Here is a 12,264-nt window from a genome sequence, read left to right on the forward strand (position 1 = left end):
AGCAAAGGAATTAGTGTTTATCCCCAACATAAGGGCAACGTGATCTATTCAAGCACTCTTCAGTAAATTCTTGTTGCTATTGTCTTTTATTTTATGGTACATTTTCTTGGAAATTGTAAGGTGCAAAGCATGTATGTGTGAGTGCAAGGTGAAGAAGATAGAGTGATGCTATTGTAGTCACAGCATTACTGCAAGCACTTTGTGAGCTGCTGTCACGCCCCTGTGTGACATCGTGGCATATTTGATGCATGTCATAACTTAACATCTGACAGTCTCCTTTTAAAATATGATTATGTTTGTCTCTATTGTATGAAATGGAAATTAAAGAAGAAATCGTAATTGCACACAACATCAGCAGTTTAGGAAAATCACTAGTCCTACTGAGAACCCTTTTACTTCCAGCAGTGATCAATGTTCCCAAGGCTCCCACACTTTTCTGGCATGGCACAGATCAGTGTCAGCTGCTGTGGTTTGAAAGCAACTCCCCCAGAGGATTGCAATGCACTAGTGGTGTTTGGACCTGACTCAGCTGATAATGAAATTCCTCTGTTTCAGTGGGGCTTTAGAAAACTGTCTTAACATGGCTAGACATTTGCTATAGAGGTAATTTGTGTCCATTTAGACTCCATTACATTGTCAGGGCCCAAAGAGATTTCAGTGGACATCAGAATCAGACTAACTAATCCTTAGACCACACTTCTGAGGTAGACGATGCAGTAATACTTATTTGAGGGACAGGGAAACTGAGGCACAGTCTTTGGCAGCCTGAGTCTTCCAAGTCTCTAAGCAGCTCCTTCACTCAATTGCCTATTGGAACTATTGGAAGGCTGCTTTAATACCTGCAAAAGCAGGAACATGCTGAAGGCAGCTGTACTTGAGATGTATGATAGAGCCATCCAAGCACAAAGCCTTTTAGCACCACACTATCATAGTCACTGCTATTATTACCATGTGTACATTTTAGTGATTATCTGTACATCTGCAGGAGTGCTAAAACAGGTTCTGTTTCTTCATAAGCATGGTGCTTAAGTCACAGCTGCTAACTGGAAAAAAAAAAAAAAGCCATATAAAAAGGACAAAAAAGTGATTTCCCTAGGAGATGGCAGAGCAGAAGGGCTGGGTGTTCTTATGAAGTCCTGCTCAGTCTCTATATCTAGTGGCAAAAACACTGCAGCAAAACAGGAGGAGTGCAATTATTACCTTAAGTCAAGATGCCACATCTAGTATTATGCTAGATTTTAACCATTTTTTTTTACTTGTTTTTTAGGCTCAAGCAGTTATTTTCTGGAAAAACCTCAGGATCAACTTCATATCCTCACTAGCTGACTTGCATTGAGAAAATTTGGGTTATTAGGCTGAGAGATAATTTCAATGCAAACCCAACCAATCAGGGAAAAAGATGCTTTAGAAATGGCCACTGTGCCAGGCAGCACCACTAGCCTTGTGTGAGGGCTTCTGCTTGCTTGGAGAAAGGTCTCTGTGGTGTGGAGGAGAGGAGAGGAGAGGAGAGTATTGCCTGAAACTTAGGTTGGGAGGGCTTTAGTTATTGGAAGTTGTTTGTAATTTACTTCAGGTAAGCAAGGTGTGTGTTTTTTTTTTTTTGCTTTTGTTTCCCTAATTGTAGAGAATTGTTGATGTTAGCTGTAATGTGGCTTTGAAAGTACATTGCTAAGTAGGTGTAAGCAGATAGTGAGAGAGCGTTATCTTTTATTTGTGCTATAGCTATTTAATATATTGAGTAGGTGTGGAGTGTTGTTATTAGCTATTTATATGCTTTGTAGAAGATTTAATGCCTTTAAAGTAGGCAAACCATAGCAGTTTTTTTTTTTTTTTTCTGTAAGCTAAAACTAAACATATGTTTCTTCTTCCTGTGTCACATCTTTTTTTAAAAAAAAAATCAGCTGGTAAGCTTTTGGGTGGAGTATCTCTCTTTTCCTTTGATTGTGAAGCTTGTTCAATGCTCTATTCTGTTAGTCATCTTCTGGGGGGTGATCAGTTTGATTCTGTTATGTGAGTGTATGACCCCTCAAAGTGTGTCTACAAGCCATGTAGAAAGTGTTCAAAGCAGTAGCTGAGCTGCAGTCTAAGTTTTGCAGGGGATGGCCCTTCCCTTAGGTAGGATGGGGACTTAGATAACTGGACATTTGTTAACTTTAATTTCCCCTTGTATAGAACTAGCACAGGCAGAAAGTGTCTTATCTTTCCTTGAGTTAAGGTTGCCTTTCTTTATCAATTGAACTTAATTATTTTGGGCTGTTTCCTGGAGAGTACTCTGTAACAGGGATATTTCTCTGTTATGTTTATTTGGCATAATAAGGTTATGAGTAGCCTGGTACTGTGAATTGGACGTGATCTCTGTGTTTGCTTGGCTGTAGCTGTTTTCTGCCCTGTCTCTTTTTTTATGAGCAAAAATGCAGCCTGTTTAATGCTAGCTTGAAGGCTGAGCAAAATGATTGGGATTTATCTCACAGATCTGAGGCTGAAAGCTGGATTGGCTCTGCAAGAGGTAGCATAGGTTTTGCTCTCCTCCTTTACTATCTGTTCCCACAAGCATCTCTCCGGTAAACTGGCAGAGGGGATCAGAAAGTGCAGGTCTCCTCCCTTCAGGCACGCTAGCAAGGACTCAGCAAAGTACACAAACACCGGATCTGCGATTAGGCTGCAATTCTGAAACAAGCTCAGTGTTGTCGAGAGCACGAGATTTCCAGAATATGCGTGGGGATGAGCAGGGGGGATGTAGGACAAATAATGCAGGGTGAGTGCTGTCTGACCCTGGGAAGCCAGCTGACTGCTCTGGATTATCTCATTCTCTTTCAGAACGAGGGCATGGCGGACACAGTACCAGCAGAGGCTTCTCTCAGGACTGCTCACTTCCAGCTCTTCAATTCCAGCATGAGGGACGAAGCAAGAAGACTGAGGACCTTTTCCCAGTGGCCAGACAGCTCACCGGTGCCTGCCTTGGATTTGGCCGAGGCTGGGTTTTATTTTGTGGGTCCGGGAGACCACGTACAGTGCTTCTGTTGTGGTGGTATCCTGAAGGATTGGAAAGCTGGCGATTGCCCGATGGTGGAGCACCTGAAGTTCTTCCCTTTCTGTGAATTTGTTTACCATGAGACTGCGCAGAACCAGCAACAGCTTCCTCTCCAGGGAATATTTGACTGTGTGGATGGGCAGTTCCTCAGCCTCCTGCAGTGGATGGACATTGAGGAGGTAGCCCTGCCCGATCCGCCAGCACACCCAGAAATGGGGACAGAGGAGATGAGGCTGTCAACATTTCAGAACTGGCCGCAAAGTAGTGAGATGCGTCCCGAGCAGCTGGCTAGAGCAGGATATTTTTACACAGGTAGGAACACCTAAGAAAGTCTCTTTCCATCTGTGTAATGTTGTGAAAATATGTTAGTGTATGGGTTCCTGGGAACCCATAGCTAAATCTGAATTTACTGTACCAAATGCTGGAGGAAATGCAGAAGCAGAAGACTTGGCTAGAGAGAGGAGTTGACCATGCCTTGTGCAAGTTTTGCTTACCTGAATCATTCTGAAGAGCGAACAACAAAAGCTCTGCAGGGGCTGTAACCGAGTACTTGAGATTGCTGGGTAACAGCACAGTGTGAGTGTTTTATCCACGCTGCACATCAACCTAACACACTTTGCCAAAGCCCTCAAAGAAGCATGCTGTCCTCTGCAAGTGTGGTCCCCTGTAAAGCAGAATCAGTTGCATTTCTACCTTGCTGTCACACGATATCTTCATGAATGTGCTGCTGATTTGGGATCCTGCAGCACTTTAAGATGCCTGCCTGGCTGTTGGTGCTGCTTCCTTAGATGCTGCTCACAGCTGTATGCTGAAGTATTTACCAGCACTTTGGTGGTGAAATGTTTCTGGCTCTGTTCTGGTGATATGAACGTGTATGTCAGCTGGTATCCTTACACCAGATTGTAGCTCCTAGAAACGGAAGCAAACTTGATGATTAGCACCTTTTTCAGCTGAAGCTCTACTTTGAAATCTGTAGTGTTTTTTAAAACTCTTATTCAAGGTAGTTTTTGAAGATGTGTTTAATGTTATTGCTCGCCCAGATACTTGCAAGTACACTTGGTATGGTTAGAAACCACATCCTTCCTTCTGCATGTGCTGCTTTATGTACTGCTTGGGCAGAAGACCCTTGTATGCTGAACTCTGGTTTTGGGTACTGATGCATCCACTAGTAAGTCTGCCTTTCCCCTTACTGACGGGAATGGAAGCATGATGTGTTTTAAGCATATATTTTACTGGAATTAGTGGGTGTTGAACCTATTTATTGCTTGCACTTTTAGAAGGGTTTGAGGCACTTCCTTTGTATGCCATGTTTCGTGTAAGCCCAGTCTTGCACCTCAGCCTTCTCAAAAACCCAACTCAAGGAAATTTATAGGTAGGTAACCCATTTGTGGCTCATGTTCATAAGGAATAAGGACACTGGACTTGTATTACCAAACTAGAAAAGATGCTTTTTTGAGCAAAATATGTAATGTTTCTTGTCATCATATAAATATATGGTGGTTCCTCCTTGAAAGCTTTGCTGAATAGGTATCAAGTCAGAGTAAGCGTGAATCCAGCTTCCTGGATTGAGCAGTTGGAGGAAATCCTTCTAGTATAATCATGATTGACTGTAATTAAATATTGTGGGTGGGAAATCCTTTTTTTTGTGATATAATGTAGTGATAATTGTGTTAGAAATGTTCCTTCTTCCATGTGATGAAGGGATCTATGGGCTTCATATCTGCACATCAGTAACCGAGATGTGGAAGGAAGTGGCAGTCTGTGTCTACAGACTAAAGTTCCCTCTTTGAGAAAAATCCTGGGTATCACGAAAGTCTCCTGCTCTCATCATTGCAGTAAAACTGACTTGCCTCTTTCTCCATCTGAGTACTATTTCTTAGCAAGGCTGCCCTTTCCTTTCATCTCTAAATGTTGTGATTGCTGCATCTCAAATCTGCACCTGTGGTGTGCACGTAGGAAGGTCTGTCTAAATAACTGACCTGCTCCTCTTAGCTTGAGTTAAATAAGTTTGTTTGCTAATGGCTTTCTACTTCTGTAAGACTTTCGCTGAAGCTTTGTAACCTCAATCTTGTGGTAAATGCAGTTAAATACTAAAAATCTGCACCTGTCTGCTCACAGCAGTGAGCAGCGTGTCTGTAGCAGAAGAGCATCGGCTACTTCAGTTTACCTGCTGCTGTTTCTGTCCTTATTACATTTCAAGGAACAGAGAAGACCAGCTTGGCCAGGAGCACAGGATAAACTGTAAAGCACTGTCTGTAGCTAAAAGGTGCCTTGTGCTGGACTTGATTTCTCAGGTGAGCCACAAAGGCTCACCTGGGGACTGTTAGGATGCAGCCTGTGATGGCAATCCTCTGCCACTTAAGCTGGAGAGCAGTGGAACCAAATGTTCAAATTAAGCCAAATGGTGCCCTGATGTTCAGAAGATTATGTCTCTGACCCAAATTTACTGAAATTGTTCAGGCTGCACTGAAACTTCCATCATCCTTAGGGCAGTGCAGTTCTCAGCTGCACTTGGCTTTGATTTCTCTGATCAGATTGTGAAGAGACCTGCAGTAGCAAGGTGGGGAGCTCAGGACCATATTGCCATAAAACTTTCTGCCTGTGGGATAGCAGCTGTGTGTGTTGTCTGCTGGTTCTGGCAGATCATGGTTAGAAATGGTGTTTATAGGTATAACTGCTTATAGCTGTGCTCTAAATGTAGGTGTGTGTGCACATGAACTAGGTGATCACATGTGGGCTGTTAGCTTGTGACCCAGCTCTGGAATCATCTCAGCCAGCTGCAGCTCTGGGATTTCTGACTGTCTTTGGATTTCCTGCCTCTAAACAACTTGTACAATGCTGATAAATTTGTCATGTGCTCAACTGGTCTGTCCTGGAGTCTGGGGTTTGTGCTGAATCTCTCCCCAGCTTCTCATCTAGGGCTAGGGGAGCATCAGGTGATGTGAGATCTCATACACTGTTTGATGTCTCTTTCAGGCCAAGGGGATATGGTGAGGTGTTATTACTGTAATGGAAGTGTGAGGAACTGGGCTGTTGGAGATGACCCGTGGAGGGAACATGCCAGATGGAATCCAAGGTAACTTGGTCTTGGCTGACAAATCTGTCTTGTAGCAAGGCCAAAAGGCACATTGTGTGTTGTAGTGTGTGTTTTTCTTATTCCATGAGACAAAAGTACCACCAGCTGAGGGACAAGGCAGTCAGACACAGGTGTACAAGTAAAGGGTGCTGCTTCCAGGCCCTGTTATAGCTTAGTTTCTAGGTTTTTCTACCTGGCTACAGCCAGGTGGGAAGCTAGTTGAGTAAATTCTGTTATGTTTAACTGCATAAGCTGTTGCTATAGTCTGTAACTATCTCAAAGTCTCTGAAATGTTGAGAGGTTCCAAATCCTTAAGGCTAAAGTTCCAGGGTAAGGGAAAATCTTCAGGTTTTAGTAGTGGGCCGAGACAGAAAATTTGTTTGTAGGTCTGCCACTTAGTCTGTGTTATTCTCTTCACCTGTGGGAGAACCAAAGGTTGGCCTGACAACTTAATCATGTCTCCTCACCTGCTGACTCTCCTATTTCTCCCATTCTGCCCTAAAATGTAGTGTGTGTGTGTTTGGAGTCTCTCTCCATGTGTTGTCTTAAAGCCAGCTCTTGAGATACCCTGTACTAATGTATTTAAAACTTTCTGCTTACAGGTGTGAATTTCTGTTGGGGTCGAGGGGGAGAGAATTTGTTAACAGTGTTCAGGAGTCCTTTGCCAGCTCTCGCCCTCCAGTGAGTCATGAATATTTTGTGTGTAGTGAATGGGAGTTTGTTAGCTGAAGTCTGGTGTATGTGCTGCTCTTCTGTGACCATCCTGTGATGTTTTCAGGGACATTCCAGGGATCAGACTGAACAAGACTCTTCTGCTTCCCAAGGTTGGTGCTGTAATTACATGGAGTCTTGTCTTCTGTCAAAAGTGGTGTTTGTTCTTCCACCTCACCCCAGCTTCTGTGCACTCTGTAGACTTGGTGTTTTTGAGAGGTGTTTTGATGTTCTAGAAGCAGTTTCTCTTTATTCTTAGGAAATGGTCTCTAGCACAAGAAGCAAATGTACTTGCTCTTGAGACCTTTTATACTGGTTAAGACAAAACATATTCAGCTAGTCTGGATGATGATGTGACTTTTGGCTGCTTGCCTAACCCTGCCCAGACTTGTTGGTGCTCTGATGGTTCTGTTTCTGTCTGTGGAGTTGTTCAGACTGCTGTGTTTGAAGTGTATTCAGTAGACCAGAGAACAGCTAGAAGGTCCGAGCTTGGTTCTGGGGATCTATTACCATCTGTTATTTGCTGCTGAAAACTTAAGTAGGTGAAATTTGGCTTGTGTAACTGTGGAAAACTGATTTCCTCATGCTCTTGAAGAGCCTGTCCACTAGGTGAGCTTAAGAAAGATTTATGCCTTTGAACAGGCTGCCAGCTGAATTTCCCACTTAGTGTTAACTGATGAATGGTTGAGCTAGATCATGAGGTGAGAGAGGATTCAATTTGAGTGTTCTTGATCTTCATGAAAGCAGTTCTGAGGCTTCTGTTCTGGGATATGAAAACAAGATTCTGGACTAGGGCCAGACATAGAGACTTTATTCACTGGCACTGTCCAATAAAACACCTGAAGTTAGTCTCCTGGCTCTCATGGAATTGCTTTCAATGACTTTCTTGTGAGTTATCGTTGGAAGTAAAAGCTGTAAATCTTGATGTTGGTCTGCCTAAATAGATAACTTGAGGAATGTTATGAAATTAATGCCACTTCATATATAAATGACTTCAGAGAGCGGCATACTCTTTGCCCTGTTAACCTCCCCTGCTTTTTTTGGTGAAGTATCTGCTCACTGCTTTACAGATCTTCTAAGGAACTGGAGGTCGCTGTCTCTTCCTTCTGTGGATCAGTTTTCTGTAGCACACAATGTCCTGGAGATGGGCTTTGACCCACTCCGGGTGCTTAGCCTGGTAGACAACAAGTACGTGCTGACTGGGACTGAATACCTGTCTGAGTCTGAACTGATTTCTGATCTGCTCCAGCTAGACTGGGAAGAGAACAGTGTGGAGGAAAGCAGAGGTATGCCTGATCTGCCCACCCATGCTCTTGGTGGAAGTTTAACCTCTCGTTCACTTGATCTTGAGCACTGTTGGGACTGTCCTGAGGGTCTGCCTCCTCTCTTCCTAGGCTGGAATTAACAGCAGTCATGCACCTAAGCCTGAAGAGGCTGAAGAATAAGGGGCTGTGATTACTGTAGTATCAGTAACTGCACCTCTCCAGTAGGCTGTGGTGTAGCAGACAGTATTGAAGCTGTCTGCCCGTAACTGGAGTAGCAGATGAACATTGTAGGGTTTCTGCACAAATTCACATCAGTTGATGCAGATGCGTGGAAGAGGCAGTGGTGTGAAGCAAGGCTTTTAGGATGAATGTGTACTCTAAGCCTATTTGAAATCCAATCAAGGACTTCATCAAAAATACCCATAGTTCTGTTTGGATAACATGTTTTACTTACGTCTGTCTTGTGTTACTTGTCTTATGGAGTCTCTGTGATAAGTGAAGTTTATCTAAGATGTAGTTTCCCATAGACTTTTTCTGGTACAAGCCTACTTTCCAAAGCTCCTGTCTCTGTATCAGCTGGCCACCCCTTTAGCTAAAGCAAAAAATAAAATGACTCTCTCAGAGGTGGGTGATTAAATAGTGAGTGAGCAGGTGCTGACTCCTGCTGTCTGATAGATAAATCACCTCTGAGGAGAGAATTTGATGTGGACATATGTTAACCTCCTTACAAAAATACAGTGCCATAAGCACCAGAAAGCATTGGCTTGACCAGGCTGAGTGCATGAGGTTAACAGTTCTGTAAACAAGTGCTTGACTGAGTGGCACTGACATCAAGGACGTTACATCTCTTTCAACAGTGCCCTCTGAAGAGGGAAGGAAGGGGTAGCATTTTAATGCCATCTTCTCTCCTGGTTATACAGATGCTGAAACCTCACGGTCAAGAGAAGAAATGCAGTCTGAGCAACAAAAGGAACCAGGTGCACTGGGGTGACGGTGGGTGAGGAAACTGCCCAGATACAGTCAGGATAAGTTTTTATAGTAACAGCAGCAGTGGTTATTGTATTTGTTGGTTTTAATCATAGAATCATAGAATATCCTGAGTTGGAAGGGACCTTTAAGGATCATCAAGTCCAACTCTTGACAGTGCACAGGTCTACCCAAAAGTTCAGACCATGTGAATCCTGAGAAGAAATGTGTAGCAGCCCAAATGGTGGTGGAACATAGGGACCTTGTTGAGGAATTAGGGTTCCTTTGAAGCAGGCTATTTTAAAATAGCTTTTTTTAATCAGGGATGTTACATATCTTTATACTGCAATATTGACACCTGTCCCTACTCAGTCCAACATGATTAGATATGCTGGGCTTTAGGTAGGTAAGAGTCTATTATAGCTGTAGCTTTTCAGTTTGAGTGAAATTTGCCTGAGAAAGGTACTTCTGACACTTTCCCAGTCAGTCACTGAACAAAATGATGAGCAAATTGCTTTGTGACTACTTAAGGTGACAGGACTGGCCCTATGGAGCTGTCACGACACTGACTCTTTGGGTTTTCTCTTTTTTTTGGTGAAGAAGCAGTTCCGTTGAGCACAGAAGAACAGCTCCGCCGCTTGCAAGAGGAAAGGACGTGCAAAGTGTGCATGGACAGAGACGTGTCCGTTGTGTTTGTTCCATGCGGCCACCTGGTAGCTTGTGGAGAGTGTGCCCTCAACTTGAGACTGTGCCCTATCTGCAGAGCGGTCATCCGGGAGAGTGTGAGGACTTTCATGTCCTGAGCTATGATGTGCTAAACAGGAAACATTAATCTATGCAATCCACTCATAAAACAGGAAGAAAAGTAGTTTAATACTGTCTTATTTGCAAGGCAGCCTGGCCTAAAACTTATTAAATGTGCCTCCTGGCACTGGCTAAAGTGATGATTTTAAATGTAATATTCTATCATGTAGCAAATAAAGGTTTGCCAGTACTATAGCTTGCTAACTGCAGGGGAAAAATGTTTTTAAATTAGCTGTTCTTTCACTGAATAAAGGCTTATCTTACAGAGATCTGAGCATCTGATTCTAGTATGTGCCCTGCTGGTGGGGATCCCACAATGTCAGAGTGGAATCAAGTTGTAGGTAACACTGAAGGATGGAAACTCAAGTTACAGAAGCATGAGAGGGAGAAACAACCTTATACCATCCACTGGTTTCCTTGGGAATTCACAGAAGATATTGCGAGGGACCTGCAGGCTCCTAACCCCAAAAGAAGGGAGGAGGGTGAGGGAGGATAAGGACCAAGCATGTGAAGTTGTGTAGGTGGGAATAATTCTGCATCTGAATGTGACTGAGAGATTTGATACCTCTTTCTTAAACACAGATGTGGAGCCTGGAGCATGGGCTCTGGAGCCACTTGTTTAGGTCCAACCCCAGGCCCTGAACAGGGTCAAAGGCTCATCCCCTTAACTTTAAGGTGTCAGGTAAATATTAATGCAGCTTTTGGCAATGATGAGAAATTACCAACTGAGCAGTTTAAACTCCTGAACTCTGAGGAAACTCTGAGGAGTTGGTGGGTTCCTTGCCAGCCAGCAGCTTTTGTAGTGAGCAGAGCTGTACCACTGTGCTAAATTAAGCATTGCATCTGGGTTCAAGCTATCACTGGCTCTATTTTGTCACTAAAAATAGCAGTGAAAGCTGCATACGTTTTAAGTGGGCGTGCTAATCTGTGGAGGGGAAAACAGCTCAGTGTTGGATTAGTGTTATTTCCTCTTAAACTTCAGCTCAGCACGGCTGGAACCCAGCCTCAGCATCAACGGGATGACAGGAGGCTAAACTGGCCAGCTATTTCTGGGCTTTTTTATTATTATTAAAGTTGGTTTGACTAGCGGTAGTCCCAAGCGGTGCCTGTCACCAACAGAGGGCACTCCTAACCTCTGGTAAAAACCCACTTCTTCAGGAAAGCTTTCACTGGCTCCTAATCTCACGGCTTGCTGGAGATGCAAACAGGGAGTTTCTGCCCTAACAGAATAGTTATTGTGTAGTCTTGCAGTACTGACAGTAGTAGGTCTAGCACAAGCAGACCAGCAGGAAGGGCTGTGAGAGCATGAAGGAGGAATGTCTTTGCTAACAAAACCCAGAGGAGGTAATTAAGTGTGGAATATGATGTGTAGTGTCTTGTCTCGCTTTGTCTTCTCAGAGTGACTTTTTTTTTTCATTGCAGTTGCCAATACTAAATATTAGAAGCTTACCTGATCCTTTGTTTTGCTTCTAGTGAGCGGTGTGTAATTACCTGTGTTCATCATAGAATGGGAAGGGTAGTTGTTGAGAAGCTATTCAGTCATCAGACCTGTGTACAATTAATCTTTACTGCAGGATTTTGAAGTCAAGAGGCATGCTGGTAAGTGCACAGCTCTGTGCTTAGTCTTGTTAAAGTACTTAGCAAGGGTTTTCAGTTTTTGTAGTAGCTGTGGCATTAAGTCTCGGTCAGATGAGAGAGCATTAAACATACAGACGACAAAATAACTTGAGGAATTCCTTTCTGACTTTGTGTTACCATCTAGAATAATTCCCCTGTGTAGTAATTCCGTTGCTAACTGATTAATGAAACACTTCAGTTCCTCAGAGCTGAAACATTGTTTTCTCCACCACTTGTGCTAAGTTTTGATTGTTCTCGAACAGGGCCAGTAAAGAATGCTGGCATCTGATGGCATTTCTGAGAAGATTCTTTTTAAACTAGGAAATGTAAATTCCACATTTTCTAATTGTTTATCTGGGGCCTCTAAAATTAAAACTCAAAGAGAGGGAAGATTAATGCAAAAATCTTGATGATGAGCACTTTTTTCTACCCCTTCAGGGAATATCAAGCAGGGCAAGTAGGGAAGCGTAATATAGGAATGGGCTGAATCAAAGTAGAGGTGGAGAAAGTGCTAAGCAGCTGTGTACCCACACTGCTATGCCACTTCTGAGTGGTGTAGTAACTTGTGTTCTGCTTTTTTTTTAAGTTGGCACAGCACTGAAGGTAGAGGTAGTATGTTTGGTCAGGCAGAGCTTTTTCTTCCTCATATTGAGGAAACTAGTGGCGAAGCAGCAACTCCCAGCTGTCTGTTCTGCTCCATCAGAAGCTGTGGCTTGGACTGGCCAGAAGGAAAAACACCCTTAGAAAACTTCAGGAACATGCTGCTTGTATCTGCACCTGATCCGAACATGAAA

The 12,264-nt window shown here is 43.3% G+C and overlaps 1 protein-coding gene across 4 annotated transcripts; it reads left to right on the top strand.

The window, feature by feature from the left end:
* Positions 1–1,492: 1,492 nt before the first annotated feature.
* On the top strand, positions 1,493–10,122 carry BIRC7 (baculoviral IAP repeat containing 7). 4 transcript variants are annotated; one of them, XM_038166301.2, is made up of 8 exons: positions 1,493–1,573; positions 2,818–3,343; positions 6,008–6,107; positions 6,710–6,788; positions 6,886–6,931; positions 7,889–8,104; positions 9,004–9,060; positions 9,650–10,122. In XM_038166301.2, exons 2-8 carry the CDS (start codon positions 2,827–2,829, stop codon positions 9,850–9,852), a joined length of 1,218 nt encoding a protein of 405 aa, XP_038022229.1. In that variant the 5' UTR covers positions 1,493–1,573; positions 2,818–2,826; the 3' UTR covers positions 9,853–10,122. The 4 variants fall into 4 exon arrangements, with proteins under 4 accessions (XP_038022229.1, XP_038022228.1, XP_038022226.1 ...); XM_038166300.2 differs by having other exon boundaries at positions 1,495–1,582; XM_038166298.2 differs by lacking the exon at positions 1,493–1,573 and adding an exon at positions 2,707–2,736.
* Positions 10,123–12,264: the final 2,142 nt, after the last annotated feature.

Source organism: Anas platyrhynchos, chromosome 21, assembly GCF_047663525.1.
Source record: "Anas platyrhynchos isolate ZD024472 breed Pekin duck chromosome 21, IASCAAS_PekinDuck_T2T, whole genome shotgun sequence".
Taxonomy (NCBI): domain Eukaryota; kingdom Metazoa; phylum Chordata; class Aves; order Anseriformes; family Anatidae; genus Anas; species Anas platyrhynchos.